We start from the raw sequence: 15206 nt of genomic DNA, 5'->3' as shown, positions 1-15206 counted from the left end.
CAGCATAGTAGCATAGACTCTGGCACTGTCTTACATCTTGGGGCCCCGCTTGGCTGCAGGCATGACCACCCTGCCAGTGGAGGTCTCATCTGAGGCCAAGGAGGGCTGAGAAAGGCAGCCCTGCCTCCAGAGGCCCAGCTGCCCTGCCAGACCCAGCCCGTCTCCTTGCAGGTATGGGCTTTCACAGATGGCGGCCACTGTTCCTAGACCTCCTGGCTATCCGCCTGGCCTTTGTCATCGTATCTGAGGTCACTCCTAGCCCACTGGCCTCAGTCCTTGAATGATGCCCTAACTTGCTCTGCCCAACCCGAGCCCCTGGGGGTGTGGTGTGGCAGTGAGCCCCGCCTTCCTGCCCCTGCAGGCCTCTGTCCCTGGGCTCTGGGCGGCCGCCGTGCTGCAGGGAGCTCTGTAGGGCCATCAGCCATGTCTGGGATCTCTGCCCCTTCCAGAAGTATACTCTCCTGCGCGCTGCTTCATCTCCTCTTCCAGCTGAGGAGCAGGCGCTGGAACCCAGGCCTGCACACGGAGCCGGCTTGGGGCGCCTTCTCTTTCCAGCACATGGTATTCTCCATTGGCCGTGTCCTTGACCTTCTGGAGATCAAGGTAAGTGCCCTCAGCTCCTCAGGGCCATGCATGGGCCTGTCCTCCCCTCTTCCTCCACTCTGCGCAGGAAGGGTGAGCAGCTGTAGCCTGTGTGCGGTCTAACAGTGTATCCTACTGGAGACAGGCTCTAAGATCAGTCTGGGTCCGCAAGCCTGGATTTCAGAGTTTCCCGTGGCCCTTCCCCTGGAGGTCTCAGCAAGGGCCCTGCTGGATCTGACCTGCTTGCTGCACCCTGGAGGCCACGGCAGACCCTACACAAGACTCTTCTACCAGTCCAGTGGTTGCCCGTGGGGCCTCAGCCCTGAGGCCCTCCTCTGCCTGTGGGGGTGGAGTGGGGACAGCCCTCCCTCTTCCTGCCCGGGAGGCCAGGAGGCTGTGCCAGCTGGTCTAGGGTGAATGAGGCAGACACATGGAAGACCGTGCACTCCTGGTGGCCCTCATCCCAGCAGGGTTTTGTGTTTACACACAATTCCTCCTGTGTTCCCCTTCCTTAACTGGGTCAGCTGGGGTGCTACTGGCTCCTAATTCAGCTGCCCATTTAGTATTGGGCTATGTTTTTCTCTTCCTCTGCCATTATAGATGAACGTCCTTAAACATATTTAGAAACAGGGGGTAAGTTGCTGAGGCTGGCCTCAGACCTGGGCGGGTGTCATCACACCTGGCTGTGGTCTTTTTTTTTTTTGATACTGGCAGTTGAACCAGGGGCATTCAACCTCCAAACTATACCCCCAGCTCTGTTTTTTATTCTTCATTTTGAAATGAAGAAGGCCTAAGAAGCTGAGGTTGGCCATGAGCCTGTGACCCTCTTGTCTCAGCCTCCCAAGTACTGGAATTACAAGTATGTACCTCCACACCCGGCTATCTTTGTTGATTTTTGTGGAGTATGGTCCCAGAACTGGAACCAAAGTGTCCAGAGGGATTTGGTGCTTCTAAAAGGCCTTGAGGCACACCGCCAAGCTTCCTCCTTAGAAAATCTCTCCAAACTAGGCCCTCACCTACACAGCACGCAACGACTTGACCCCCGGCCGCAGGTGCGGCGCCTGGTGTTGGTGTTAAGCTCTACACTGGCTGTGGCAGGGCAGGTGCTGACCGGTGGGGGCTGGACTGGGACGGGCAAGACCCTGGGTGACGGACACTGGCTGAGGGGTGGTGACGGGGCTGACTGGCACTGGGTCATACAGGAGACGAGGGCCACCACGGATGTAGTCACCACGAGCCACAGGAACAAGAATCCACACATGACAGAAGGAATCCCAGCACATCACATCTGGTTCTGGGTTTTATTTTAGAATTTATAAAATTCCAGTGTTATCCATATTCATGAGCCTTTATACATGTTTGCATATAATCTCCAAATTCCAAAGTTAAGGCCAAGGAATGGATGTAGCTATGGAAACACAGGATAGGAAGACATTCAACAGGAGGGCCCACCCCTGCCAGGCCCTTCAGCAGCTCAGGCGGCAGGGAGACGGCTGGTACAGTCACTCCATAGTCTTCGTTACCAAGTAAAGAGGGAGAAAGTGAGACCCTGAACAGCTGAGGAGGGATTGCATCTAAAGCATTCAGCAACAAACGGAAATGTGCAAACTCCCACTGTGAGAATAAAAAATTCACCTCTTGGGAGGGGACAGGCTGGATGCGGAAGAAAGGATGGAAGAGAGGGCAGGATGGGTAGGTACCGAGGGAGCTGGGAGGTGCGGAGAGCCAACTGTCCACGGGACAAAGTCCCCAGTTGTTGCAGATGGAAGGGTGCCTGTCCTCCCCACCCAGCTCCCTGAGGAGGCAAGAAGCCCTGCGTCTCCCCTCACAGCCCCCAGCCCGGCAGCCAGCGGGACCACAGTCCTCACGAACAGAAGTGGTGCCCCCTCGAATCCTAGCCTATCGTTCCTGGTGGGAAGTGCAGTGAGGCCGGGGTCCACCTGGGAGTTTGAGTCTGAAGGTGGCGGAGCCTGAGTTAGCTGGGAGGCCCGTGGGTGGCCATCTTCAGGGAAGGCCAGAGATGAGCAAGGGCTGGTCAGCATGCCAGCGGCACAGGCCACCTGTGGACGAAGGCCCATCCTTGGGCCCCAGGTGACAGGGACGCCATTCGGGACCACCACTCCGGGCACCTCACAACGCCAAGGCCGGCCTCCCCTGCCACACAGCCAAGGAAGGGCAGTCTTCCCTCCTCGGGCGGCTCAGCATTGGCCCCTTGGCGCCTCCTCTGCTTCACTTCCCTGTCCAGGCTAAGCGGCACCTCTCTCTGCCCCAGAACCACGAGCCTGAGCCTGCCCCTCAAGGCCAACAACCTGGGACACGTCAGGGGCTTACAAGCAGCAGGAGAGTACCTGACAAAGGCTGTCAAGGTCAGGCCTGGGAGCGGCAGGTGGGGGTGAGTGCTCTGCTATGAACCGGTCCCCCAGAGTCAGCCTGAGCTCCATGCAGGGACCCCGTCCCCACTGTGCAGCAAGCCCAAGACCATCAGACACGTCTAGATCAAGAGAGCCTTGAGGGCGGACCTAACCTACACACAAGACTTACTATCACTGGCTGAGGTAGAAAGAAGGCAAATGGACACTAGGGGCCTGGGGTGGCAGACATGGGTGCGGCTTATGGAGGAGCTGAGCTGCAGGCCGGCACAGGCTGCCCAGCAAGGACACGGTCTCCAGCTCTCCTGACACCATCCCTGCGAGCCTCAGGCCACTCAGACCACGGTGATGACCACCAGGGACCCAGGTGGCACATCCATGCCCTCACCCCAGGCTTCCCGCACCAGACGCAGGGCCAAGGCGGGTGGGGTGGGCCTCCCATCCTGGCCCTGTGCTAAGCAGCTGTGGCAGCTGAAGGCGGCCCTGGATGGCAGGCAGCGGGCAGGAGGAGGTGGGAAAGGAAGAGGGCAAACGTTTTGGCTTTTATAAAGTCAAGGAAATTTATTTCCTGAGGTCATGACACAGGAAGCTGACCCCTAGCCTGTGGAGCTCTGGTAACGAAGGGCAGAGTGCTGGCTACATGCTGGGTGGACCAGGGAGCTGGAGTCTGTGCTGTGAACACTCCGTCACCTCGGCTTAGTGTTTAGAACAGTGGGTGCCCGTCCCGGAGCATGGCGCCAGGGGGGGATCCTGAGCCTGCCGGTGGCGGCCGGGCCTGGAGAGGCGGCCGCACAGGACCAGCCCGCCAGGCTTCACTGCGAGACCTCGGGGAAGGGGAGAGCGTCAACAATTTATGAGGTTCCCGCCGCCCGGTCAGATTGAGACGAGCCATCGTGTGGCTGGGCTCGGGCCAGCAGGCTGGGAAAGTTTCTCCTTCTCGATCATTATCGCTTGGGGCCCCAGGGGAGGGTCTTGGGGGCCACCTGAGCCCCAAAGCTGGGAAACTCCTCAGAGCTGCTCATGTCAGGAGCCTGTGGGAGGGAGGACAGAGCTTCAGTGCGGGGCCGCCCTCCACACTCAAGCAGCTCCTGCAGCAGCCACCACACCCTCCCGGTGCCAGGGCCCTGGAGGGACGCCCGCTGACCTTCTCGCTGCTGGCGGTCCAGGGCGCGTCCCGCACCACAAAGCCTTTGGACGGCGCCTTGGACTCCTCGTGCGCAGGGGGCTTCATGTAAACCTGCAGCGCTTCGCTGTCGACCACGTCGGCCAGCTGCGGGCAGGGGATGGGTGACGTCAGCGGGCAGCCTCGGCGTGCTCCAGGAGCTGCCCGGGGCGGCCCACCCACCCCCTGCACTGGCCTGGCCCAGGCCCTGCCCACCCCAGACTCACGTATTCCTCCTCAAGGTTGAGGATGTGGTCGATGGCTTCTTCCACGTTCTCAGGGAGCCCCGTCACAGTAACACAGTTGGGGTCTGGGGCCCCACTCTGTGGGAAGCGGATGTCCACCTGGAAGGAGCACACAGTGTCAACGAAGGAGGGGCAAGGCGGAGACTTGGAACAGGGCCACCGTTCCATGTCCACTTTTAGCAAAGCGCTTCCTTGGGTTAGAGAAAATTTAGGGATCTGGTAGCGGGTGGCTGCCTCTGGTAAGTGACCCTACCACAGCAAGGAGGGCCAGTGAGGACCATGATGAGCACCCAGCTGCTGGAGACCGAGTGTGCAGCGTGTGCGGGCTCCTGCACGACGCCCCAGCGCACGGGCAAGGAGCACAGCGGGCCTGCCAGCCTCAGCCGCCGGCCAGCACGATCCTCCCCGCGCTTCTAGCTGGCTCTGGGACTCACCTTGAATTCATCCATAATTTTGCGAATGGCTTTGCCACGGGCACCAATAATGCGGGCATGAACACGGTGGTCCAGTGGGACATCCTCAGAAACCATCTGCTCAAGTTCACCCACAATTTTTAGGATAGCATCCCGGGCAGCTTCCGTGTTCTTCTCATACCCTGTGATGGTAATTTGGTCCTGGGGCTTAAAAAAAAAAAAAAAAAAAGAGAATGCAGTCAGCCAAGAGGGGCAGTCTTGATGAGATTCCTCATGCTGACCAAGGGGCTCTGGACACCTTGAGGGCTGAGTGCATCAGGCTGCACTGCGGGGGAAGTGCATATCAGTTCAGAAAAGAAGGCGCAGACACATCAGGTGGCCAACGTGAAATGACAGGCGAACAAGTCCACACGGACCTACCTGTCCCTTCCCGAATACCACCACAGGCCGCCATTTTGCGATTAGGAAGGACACCTGCCCCCAGGGTATAGGCAGCACTGGCAGGTGGTTTGGATTCCAGGACAGCGGGTATAGGATAGGGGACTGGAGCAGGACAAGGGTGAAGTCCCCAGGCCACCAGCCAGAGAGCCCTTCATACCCTGAGACCGTGGGATCAGGCCTCCAGTGTCCCACCCACAACCACCAGCACTGGGACTGGCATGAACAGAGCACACAGAAGGAAGCATGGAGACAAAACACCTGTGACCTCATTTTCATGGTGGAGGGGACGCAGACTACAAGAGGAAATGCCTGAGAGGGCACCGAAAAGCAGAGCCCAGCCTGGACGCAAGTAAGAGGCCCAGGGGATGAGGAAGCATCCCAAGCATCAGGAAGCATAGGTCTCAAAGGAGGAGCCAAGCACAGGCCAGGCCTGGGATGCTGAGCACAGGATAGCCAGTTTGAGGCCAGCTGTAGCAATTTAGCTACACTGTTTCAAAAGTAAAATTGAAAGCAGGCATGGTGGCCCACACTTGTAACCCCAGCATTTGGGAGACTGAGACCTGAGGATAGTGGTTCACTGACAGCCCCAGCAACTTAGTGAGGCCTCAGGACAGCCCCAGGGACTTAGTGAGGCCCTCCGCAACTTAGACTCTCAAAATAAAGAATAAAAAAGGGCTGGGGTATACAGCTCAGAGGAAAAACTATACATCCCTGTGTTTCATCTTTAGTCCCCCCCAAAAAAAACCCAATAAAAATAAAAAAAGGGCTCAGGAAAGGGTCCTGAGCTCAACCTTCAGTACTAAATAAATAAATAAATAAATAAATAAAGGTACACATGAAGAAAGATGCCTGCTTGATCCTCCCTGGCTCATGAAAATGATACAAAACAGTCAAAACACTGGATTGTTAATAGAAATGCAAAGATAAGCGGAGGAAAGGCATTACGAACATGGTGCCAGGGGAGGGAGACCACAGACTCTTGGAACAAAGTATGGCTGGAAGACTCAGGTCAGCGGGGGGAGGGGGAGGAGCACGGAAGGCTGGGCAGGACCGCTGGCCAGCAGCTGGACCGCCGGGCTGGCAGCTCCATGGTGCACAAGGAGGAGGCGCCAGCAGAGGCCTGCCTGAGGAGGGATGAGCGTGTGTGCAGAGCCACGAGGGCGGCCTTCCACTTCCCCGAGTGAGGCAGGAGGCCCCGTGCGCTTCCCAGGGACCACAAGGCAAGGACTATGGGTGGCAGAGGCACCGACCGCAAACGCAGTCCAGGTGAATGAGCTACAGGAAGGAAGGCCTGTTGGGGCAGAAGGGAAAGGCCCCAGAGAAGACATGGTGTCGAGGAAAGCTCCCCAAGGCAAGTGCTAAGACATGCCTAGACCCAAGCTGAGCAGCTCCTCAGAGGCCTGCCTGCCACTGGCCCCAGGCCAGACAAAGTCAGCAAGGGCCAACCATCCCCAAAGGTTGCAGCTGCTGCAGCTCAGCTAGTTGCCATCTTACCTGGTTCCCATCATCTTTATCAGGAAACTGAATGTTCACATCGTGCTCCAAACGGATTTGGGTAATCACTGCCCCTTTTCTCCCAATAATTTTAGGATGGTATTTGGGGTCTACGGTGACACTCAGCTTAAAACTCCTTAAAGCCTACAAATGAAATACATGCAGATGAGGCAGATCACTAGGTCTGCAGCCGAGTTGTGAACACACACACGCACCCAGCCTAGGCCTTAGAAACATCATGCCAGACATCTCGAACCGGAGGCCCAGAGAGCCGGGCAACCTCTGCCTGCGCCTTCAATCTCTTGACCACCCTGGGTGGGCGCCCGAGTTGCTGAGGTCTTGGTCCTGCCGCTCTGACCTGTGAACTGGGACCTGAGGAGTCAACGTGAACAAATGGCAGCTGTGGTGACATACACCTGGAATACCTGGGAGACCGAGACAGGAGGATTGCGGCACTCCTACAACTTAGCAGGACCGTGTTTCAGAACAGAACAAGGTAGAGAGGTAGAAGCCCTTGGGTTCAGCCCTAGTAATAAACAAAGAAGACATTTTCTAGTCTTTTCGGGCAGAGTCACAGAAAAGGCCAAGGAGGGACCAAGAGGATCCTGGGACAGACCGCTGACAGCCTTGCCCCATCAGGTTTACCTGGAGCAGGCTTACAAGGTCCTCGCCTCACCTGATGGACCCTTGGTGAAGAGCCAGGTACGCAGGCCAGCGGTCTGCTGTCAGGCCTGAGGCTACCTCTCCCCCCAGCCTGTCACCTAGAATTACCTGCAGCTCTGCCACAGGCAAGCAGGGGCTTTACCTCCACCACATAGGAGGAAGCCTTAGCCTGTGGTCACCGTGAGCTGGGGCTGTGGCCCTAACCCTAACTTTTCCTACAGGGTGAAGGCATCAAAATGTTTCCCATGGTTTGCTCAGAAGAAAACTGCAAACGGACACTAGTCCAACTCTGTCTCCTGTCCATCATAAGAGAAGAGCTCCTTGTTCTCAGCTCCTGCAGTAAGGCCTTGGGCCTGCCTGCATAGTGGCATGCCTGCAGGGTCTCAGGGCCGAGCACCGGGCCCAGGACCCTCGGGCATATATGAGTGTGGCCTCTGCTCCCAGCGGGCGCCTGCTGTGCTCACCCGGTCCTCCTGCTCAGCCTGTAGCTCCTTCACACGTTCCAGCAGCCCTGACTTGGCTCGGTCCAAATTTGCAACAAGGCCCGTGATGGCGATGATATCAGACTGCAGTTCAGGAGCGGGGACGTGTATATTCACCTGTGTTGTCAAGAGGGAGCCAGTATGATGTCTGGGCCAGGCTGGGGTCCCAGAGGGCAGCCCACCCACCATGCAGGGTGTGAGCAGGACGTGGAGGACACTCAGTACTTCACCACAGAGCAAGTGGCGGTAGCCTGGGGGCCGCAGCCAGGAGGCCCTGGGCACTCCTGCAGGTGAATGCACAGCTCCCGCCCCAAACAGGCCTCCAGGAAGGGAGGGGCTACCTCAAACTCGTCCATCATCTTACGGATCCCGCTTCCTTTCTGCCCAATGATATAACGGTGAAGGTCAAAGGGCACCTCTACTTCAATGGTGACTGGAACTAGTGCCTGTAGGGAAGATGGCGGAGGTCAGATCAAGAGAGTAGAGGGCAGAGTAACCCTCTACGCTCTGGGGGACACCCCTGAGGAGAGTGGTGGACCATCTGCAACTTCCTGTCATGTGACCTGACTGATAGGCTAGCTGGACTCACCCAGGAAGATTGGGAATAGGATGAGGAGCCCAGTGCAGGGCAATCCTGACAGAGGACATGGGCCTCTTGGCCAGGCCTGCCTCCCTGACCACAGCAGTCCTGAAGGCCACAGGAGAGGAGCCAGGCGCCTGGCACAGCCTGAGGCGCTAGGGCTTTGGCAAGCCTGAGGACAGCAGCTTGCCCATCTGCGCTCAGGCCCTTCCCACCAGGACCCGCGCCCTGTACAGCAGGACCTGGGCAGGGTATGGGACCCTCCCGGGAAGAGAAACACACACCTCCAGGGCCTCCTTGGCGGCCTCACACTTCTCCTTCCGGCCAGAGATGATGATGATGTCGCACCTCCTGGGAGAGCCAGGCTCGGCCTCTCTGCCCTCCCCGGCCTCGTCCCCATTTTCCTGGACAGCTGGCTCTGCACTAGGAACTGGGGAGAAAGGCAAAAGGGCCAGTCGGCCATTGCCTGGCCACACCTGCACTTTCCTCTACATTCAGAACCAAACTTCTTGTAAGCACCTACTATGAACCGAGTGGGAAAAATGGGAAGAGAAAGCCCGGCTGTCCTGCAGGAGCTCGGGCCTGAGCAGGCAAGTGCCAGCAAGCCTCCTCGGGCCCCTGACCTGGTGGGCACTGAGGGCCACAGCAGGAGGCAGTGAGCTCTGTATCCAGGTCCCTCACCTTTAAGACAGAGCCGATAGGCATGAACGAGGTACACAAGTGCCTGACAGGCATGGGAGGCGCCCCCTGCGTGTGAAGGCGCCTGACACACAGCGCGGTGGTGGTGGGGGGAGGTTGAGAAGTCTGGGAAGGACAGTCGGGGAGAGGCCATGGTGAGCCAGGGCCAGCGCCTCTGCCAGAGAGTGAAGGAAAGCCGAAGAGCAAAGGGGCATGGCCGCAGGGCCCAAGGCCAGCCGGAGGCCCTCATGGGCCGCTCAGGAAGACCATGCACACAAAAGAAATGCCCAGCCAGTGTCAAGCCATGAGAAATGACGAGGAGGGGTGGAGCTGACTCGCTGCCCGAGCATCCTGGGCTACCAGGAGGCGGCACTGTGCTCCAGTACATCTACTCTGCCTGGGGCTCACACCCCATCAGGCAAGCACCCACCACTGAGATGCACACCAGCCCAAGACCTGATCCTGACCAGGATACCATGTCACCTAAGGAAACAGCCCCCTCCTGAGGAAACGCCTACTACGGGCAAAGTCCCTTCTAAAAACAACACCTGATGCCGGAGTGGTGGTGTATGCCTGTAATTGTACTATTTGCGAGGCTGACACAGGTGCATCATAGGTTCAGACACAAAAATGGTTCAGAAAAGGCTGGGCGTGGTGGCGCACACTTGTAATCCCAGCATTTGGAAGGCTGAGACGGGAGGATCGCGGTTCGTGGACAGCCTCAGCTATTAAGTGAGGCCCTCTGCAACTCCGTGAGACCCAGTTTCAAAATAAAGAATTAAAAATAGGGCAGGGGGTGTACCTCGGAGGTTGAATGCTCCTGGGTTCCATCTCCAGACTCACACACACACACACACAAAGATAAAAAAAAATTGGGCAGGGGGTATAGCTTGGAGGTCAAATGCCTGTGCCCCCCCCCCCACAAAAAAGGTTCAGAAAAAACAACAATGTGCACAAAGGGGAGAGGCTGGGAAACCTGTGCCTGGGACGGGGGCACACAGATCTAACTCTGCACTTCTGTATGCAGCTCTGTCTCTAAGTGTGAAACCAGAAATAAAAGTTCCAGTGTGAAACAGACGAGGTCAGTGTGCTCTCAAAGGCCTGCATCCTAGGGAGAACCAAGGGGCGGAAGGGCTGTGTGCCGCAGCTCCAGAAGGCAAGCCAGCGAGAGGTTAATGGACCACGGATTGGCCGGGACCCATCTGTAGGGAGGCGCGCACGCGCTCGTCTCCTGGACACAGCACACCTTCCCCACCGACCACACTGGCTCTTCTAACCTCCTGTCTATCTTCCTACTTGCAGGTCCGTATGTAGGACCAGATGAGAGGAAGGGTACCCTGAGTGAAGAGAACCTTCAGAAGGGCTGCCAGCCACCCGGGCACTGGGCTCCAGCCAGCTGGCCAAAGGCTACGGAAGCCAACCTTGCAGGGGACAAGCCCTACAGTAGTGTGCAGGGGAGAATGCTCTGCTCCGAGGTGAACAGAGCTCATCACACTGAAACTGAACCCTTGGAGTTAAGACACTGAAGATTCCTTGCTCTCCTTGGGCCTGAGTACCCTGTGAATCCTGCCCCGGGTCACCTTCAGAGGCCAGCAGCGGCCCCCAAGCCCCGGAATCCAGATGACGCCTGAGCACCATGCCAGGCTCAGAACAAGGGGCAGGAAAGAGCCCAGAGGGCTATGTGAGCTGGCTCTTGAGGCTGCCCCTGAGCAGGAATGGCCCAACGACAGGATGGGCACAGGGCTGACGGGACCCACCTGGGTTCTCCTCTCTGTCTGGGAACTTAATCTGAACGTTGTAATCCCGAGTAATCTGCTGGATTCTGGAACCTTTGGGGCCCATGACAGAGCGATGGAACTTCTGAGGTATAGCGCATTCCACCGTCACCTGCGCTTCCTGAGGGACCACACAAAGACAAAGAGCAGAGGTCAAACTCCTCAGGTCAGCACTCCTGGCCCCGCCACCTGCGCTCCCCTCTTCTGAGGCAAGCCTCAGCTTCCAGCAATTGGGTAAAGGGGGTGGCTAAGTGGGCAGGCTCCCCCAGAGACAGAAACATCGACTACGGCAAAACATAGCCGCATGCTTGCTGTCGCCCAGCTGGACATGTCATATCCCCAAGGGAGGAAGAAGTGCTGCCCTGCCAGCACTGCCTGGAGGGCCTCATGCCAGCCAGCTGGCAGAGGGCACCAGGCCACCGGGGAAGCACTGAAAGGCAGCTTTATAAAAGCCGAGATGTCATCGCACGGCTGCTGATTCACCCTGACCTATGTTCTTCCCTTCAGAGAAAAAAACCGGTCCCTGACGGAGACCACATTTTCATTAAAAAAGATATGGGGCTGGGATGCAGCTCAATAGTATAGCGCTTGCCTCGGACACGCCTGGCTTTGATCCCCGGCAGCACACACGCGCACACACACCCGCGGCCTGGCTTTGACCCCCGGCAGCACACACGTGCACACACACCCCCGTGGCATCTCAAGGCGGCACTCTCACCGACTGACGACAGAGGCAAAGGAAGGCAGAGCACTGCTCACGCCTGCTTGCCTCTGAAGGGGCCAGCTGCCAGGGACAAGGCCCGCCCAGCCCCGGCACTCACCAGGTCTTCGATGATTTCCTGGATGCGCTTCTTGGCTGCCTCCACACAGTCCTTGGCGCCCTTGAGGGTGACTTTATCGCTCTGTGTGCCAGAGCGTGGGAAGCTGACCATTACCCCACCGTACTCTTCCGCGATCTCCCGCAGGACCTGGCCTCTTCGGATGACAAAATGGCGGTGGTGCTTGGGGTCCACCAGCATGTAGTCTTCAACTACATTATCCTGTGGCATTGTGAGAAGGAAGAAATGGAAGATATGCCACCCACAGACTGCCCAACAGCAGACAGCCGAAGCCTCGCTCCTTACCAGGCTCTGGATCAGTGCCTCCAGCTCCTTCTGTGCCTCCCGGACGGCGTCCTCCTTTCCTATGATGGTGATCAGGTCTTGGTCTTTATCCTCCGCCGCGGGGAAGATGATGCGGGCTCCGGTGCTGTCACGCACCTTGCGGATTTTGCCACCCCCTTTGCCAATGAGGAATTTGTGGTATTCTGGCTTGGCTCGGATGTCAACAGTGAAACTCTTGGTTTGCTGCAGAAACCAACCCCGTGCGCTGTTAGTCCTAGCCTAGATGGACAGGAGCTGCTGGAGGACAGCGGTGTGGTGGCTCCTTACACTTACTTCACAGTGTCCCCTAAACACGGCCAACTGCGTCTCACCTCAGCAGACGTAAATACCCAGACAGTCTGCATTTGGCGCTTCTCCAAAACTCTCAGAAGATGCTGAGACAGTGAGGCACACCGACCTAAAACCCTAGAGCCTTGCCGCTATCAACAATGACTCTTGATCTGCTGGGTGCCACAGCACGCAGTGTAAGGTGCTGGAAGAGGGCATGCTCCAGGAGAGCAGGATGCACGTGGCACAGCAGGACACCACCACCACAGGAGTCCTGCTACAGCCTCCCCAACATGTGGGAGTACTCCCCAGGCAGGCCCAGGCAAAGCAGCAACTCCCAGCTCCAAAAGAAACAAGCCCTCTGCAAATCCAGTCCAAAAATATGGTAAAAGGAAACATCAAAACCAAGAGGGGTTTAATCCAGAAACGCAGAGTTGACTAAACATTTATAAACAAAGCATCAATATAATACAATCTTTAAAAAAAAAAGAGGATGTCAGGTATAGAAAAAGTACCTGACAAAATCCAACAGCCAAGTGGGCATGGCAGTGCACACTTCTAATTCCAGTGCTTGGGAGGCTGAGACAGGAGGATCACAGGTTTCATGACCAGCCTCAGCAACCTCATGAGGACCTCTGCAACTTAGGGAGACCTTGTTTCAAAATAAAAAATAAGCTGGGTATGGTGGTGCATGCTTGCAATCCTAGTACCTAGGAGGCTGAGACAGGAAGATCGCAGGTTTGAGGACAGTCTCAGCAAGTAGTAGGACTCTCATTAACCTGGTGAGATCCTATTTCCAAATAAAAATAGAACAGGGATGGAGTTGTACCTTGGAGGTAGAATGTCCCTGAGTTCAATTCCTAGTACCACATTAAAAACAAAAAACACAAAACCAATAGCCACCCCCCACCACACACAAAAAAACTCTCACAAACTTGGAACAGAGAGGAACACGAGGTGTAAGGGTCAGGGAGAAGCACAGCTGCCTACTCAGACAGTGTGATGTTTACATGTAAAATACACAGAAGCCACGAGAACAAGTATTCAGTGATCTCATGAAATTGGGAAAAAGTACCATTTACAGTATTAAAAAAAAAAAAAAGATATAAACTAAACAACACAGATCTAAGACCTGTGTGCTAAAAAGTACAAAGCAAGCTGGGTGTGGTGGCGCACGCTTGTAATCCCAGCATTCGGGAGGCTGAGACCGGAGGATCGTGCGAGTTCACGGACAGCCTCAGCTACTTAGGGAGGCCCTTTGCAACTCAGTGAGACCCGGTTTCAAAATAAAGAATAAAAAATAGGGCAGGGGGTGTAGCTCGGAGGTTGAATGCCCCTGGGTTCCATCCCTAGACCCACAAAAAACAAAACAAACAACAACAAAAACAACAACAACAAAAAAAAAACAAAAACAAACAAACAAAAAACTACAAAGCACCAGGCTGGGCATGGTGGCGCACGCTTGTAATCCCCGCGCTTGGGAGGCGGAGACAGGAGGATCGCTCTGGCTTAAGAGACCCTGTTTCCAAATAAAAATATAAAAAAATAGGTGTCTGGGAGTGTAGCCTGGAGGTAGAAGGGTTTCCAGGAACCCCAGTACCACCAAAACCAAAACAAAATCAAACAAAACAAACTACAAAGCACCCATGAAGCATCAAAGACTGCAGACCTGGAAAGGGCTGGAAACCGCTGAGCCGTCAATTTCTAGATTCAATATCATCCCCAGGGAAATCTGAGCAAGACATTTCTCTAGAAACTGACAGGCTGACTCTAAGATACATACAGGAAGGCCAGCCAGAACAATATTCACTCACTCGCTCGCTCGCTCACTTTTTGTGGTATCTTTGAGTTTTACCTCCAGCCCTATTTTATTTTGAATAAAAGTCGATGAAGCTAGTTTTGAACCTGTGATCCTCCTACCTTAGCTTCCCAAGTACTGGGATTATAGGTGTATCCCACTGTACCTGGCTCAGAGCCTTTTTTTTTTCTTGGTGGGTCTGGGGATGGAACCCAGGGGCATTCGACCTCTGAGCTACACCCCCTGCCCTATTTTTTATTCTTTATTTTGAAACAGGGTCTCCTTAAGTTGTAGAGGGCCTCACTAAGTAGCTTAGGCTGGCTGTGAACCACGATCCTCCAGTCTCAACCTCCTGAATGCTGGGATTACAAGCCTGGGCCACCACGCCTGGTTCAAATTTTCTATGTTGTACACATGGACATTTGAACCTGGAAGGGCCCTTTAGTAATGGAAAAATTTAGAAGGCACAGGTCTATTACAAAGTTGATTTCTTCCTTCCTTTTTTTTTTTTTTTTGGTGGTACTGGGGTTCCTGGAAGCCCTTCTACCTCCGGGCTACACTCCCAGACCTATTTTTTATACTTTTTTATTTGGAAACAGGGTCTCATAATCCAGCGTGCGCGGCTGGCTTCGAACCTGCGCGATCCTCCTGTCTCTGCCTCCCAAGCGCGGGGATTACAAGCGTGCGCCACCACGCCTGGCTGATTTCTTCCTTCCTTTTTGTACTGGGGATTGAACTCAAGAGTATTCTAACTCTGTACCCTTTTCAATCAATTATTTATTTATTGATTGATTTTTGTGGTACTGGGGATTGAACCCAGGGGCATTCTACTTCTGGGCTATACCCCTAGCCCTATTTTTTATCTTTATTTTGAAAGAGGTCTCACTAAGTTGTGGAGGGCTTCACTAAGTTGCTGAGGCTGGCTGCAAACCTGCAATCCTCCTATCTTGGCTTCCTAAGTACTGAGATTACAAGCTTGTGCTACCATGCCCAGTCCATTTTTTATTTTGAAACAGGGTCACGCTAACTTGCTAACTGCGATCCTCCTGTCTTAGCCTCTCAAAGACTGGGATGATACGAAGGCACCACCAAGC

At 55.5% G+C, this 15206-nt stretch overlaps 1 protein-coding gene across 2 annotated transcripts in view; it reads right to left on the bottom strand.

Moving 5' to 3' along the window:
- Positions 1–3895: 3895 nt before the first annotated feature.
- The window catches only part of HDLBP (high density lipoprotein binding protein), a gene marked incomplete at both ends in the record, with an annotated part of 34975 nt that continues 23664 nt past the window's right edge, over positions 3896–15206 (bottom strand). For both annotated transcript variants that reach the window (XM_080689991.1, XM_080689990.1), the window contains 11 exons: positions 3896–3982; positions 4096–4221; positions 4341–4457; positions 4793–4978; positions 6707–6850; positions 7834–7968; positions 8193–8297; positions 8716–8861; positions 10867–11005; positions 11706–11924; positions 12009–12230. In XM_080689991.1, the coding sequence (XP_080546117.1) occupies positions 3896–3982; positions 4096–4221; positions 4341–4457; positions 4793–4978; positions 6707–6850; positions 7834–7968; positions 8193–8297; positions 8716–8861; positions 10867–11005; positions 11706–11924; positions 12009–12230 (1626 nt within the window). The remainder of the gene's footprint in view (positions 3983–4095; positions 4222–4340; positions 4458–4792; positions 4979–6706; positions 6851–7833; positions 7969–8192; positions 8298–8715; positions 8862–10866; positions 11006–11705; positions 11925–12008; positions 12231–15206) is intronic.

The sequence above is a fragment of the Muscardinus avellanarius genome (genome assembly GCF_963383645.1).
Source record: "Muscardinus avellanarius genome assembly, chromosome: 2".
Lineage (NCBI taxonomy): Eukaryota > Metazoa > Chordata > Mammalia > Rodentia > Gliridae > Muscardinus > Muscardinus avellanarius.
Note: the sequence above shows the minus strand (reverse complement) of the source record. Positions and strands in the feature narration are given on the sequence as shown.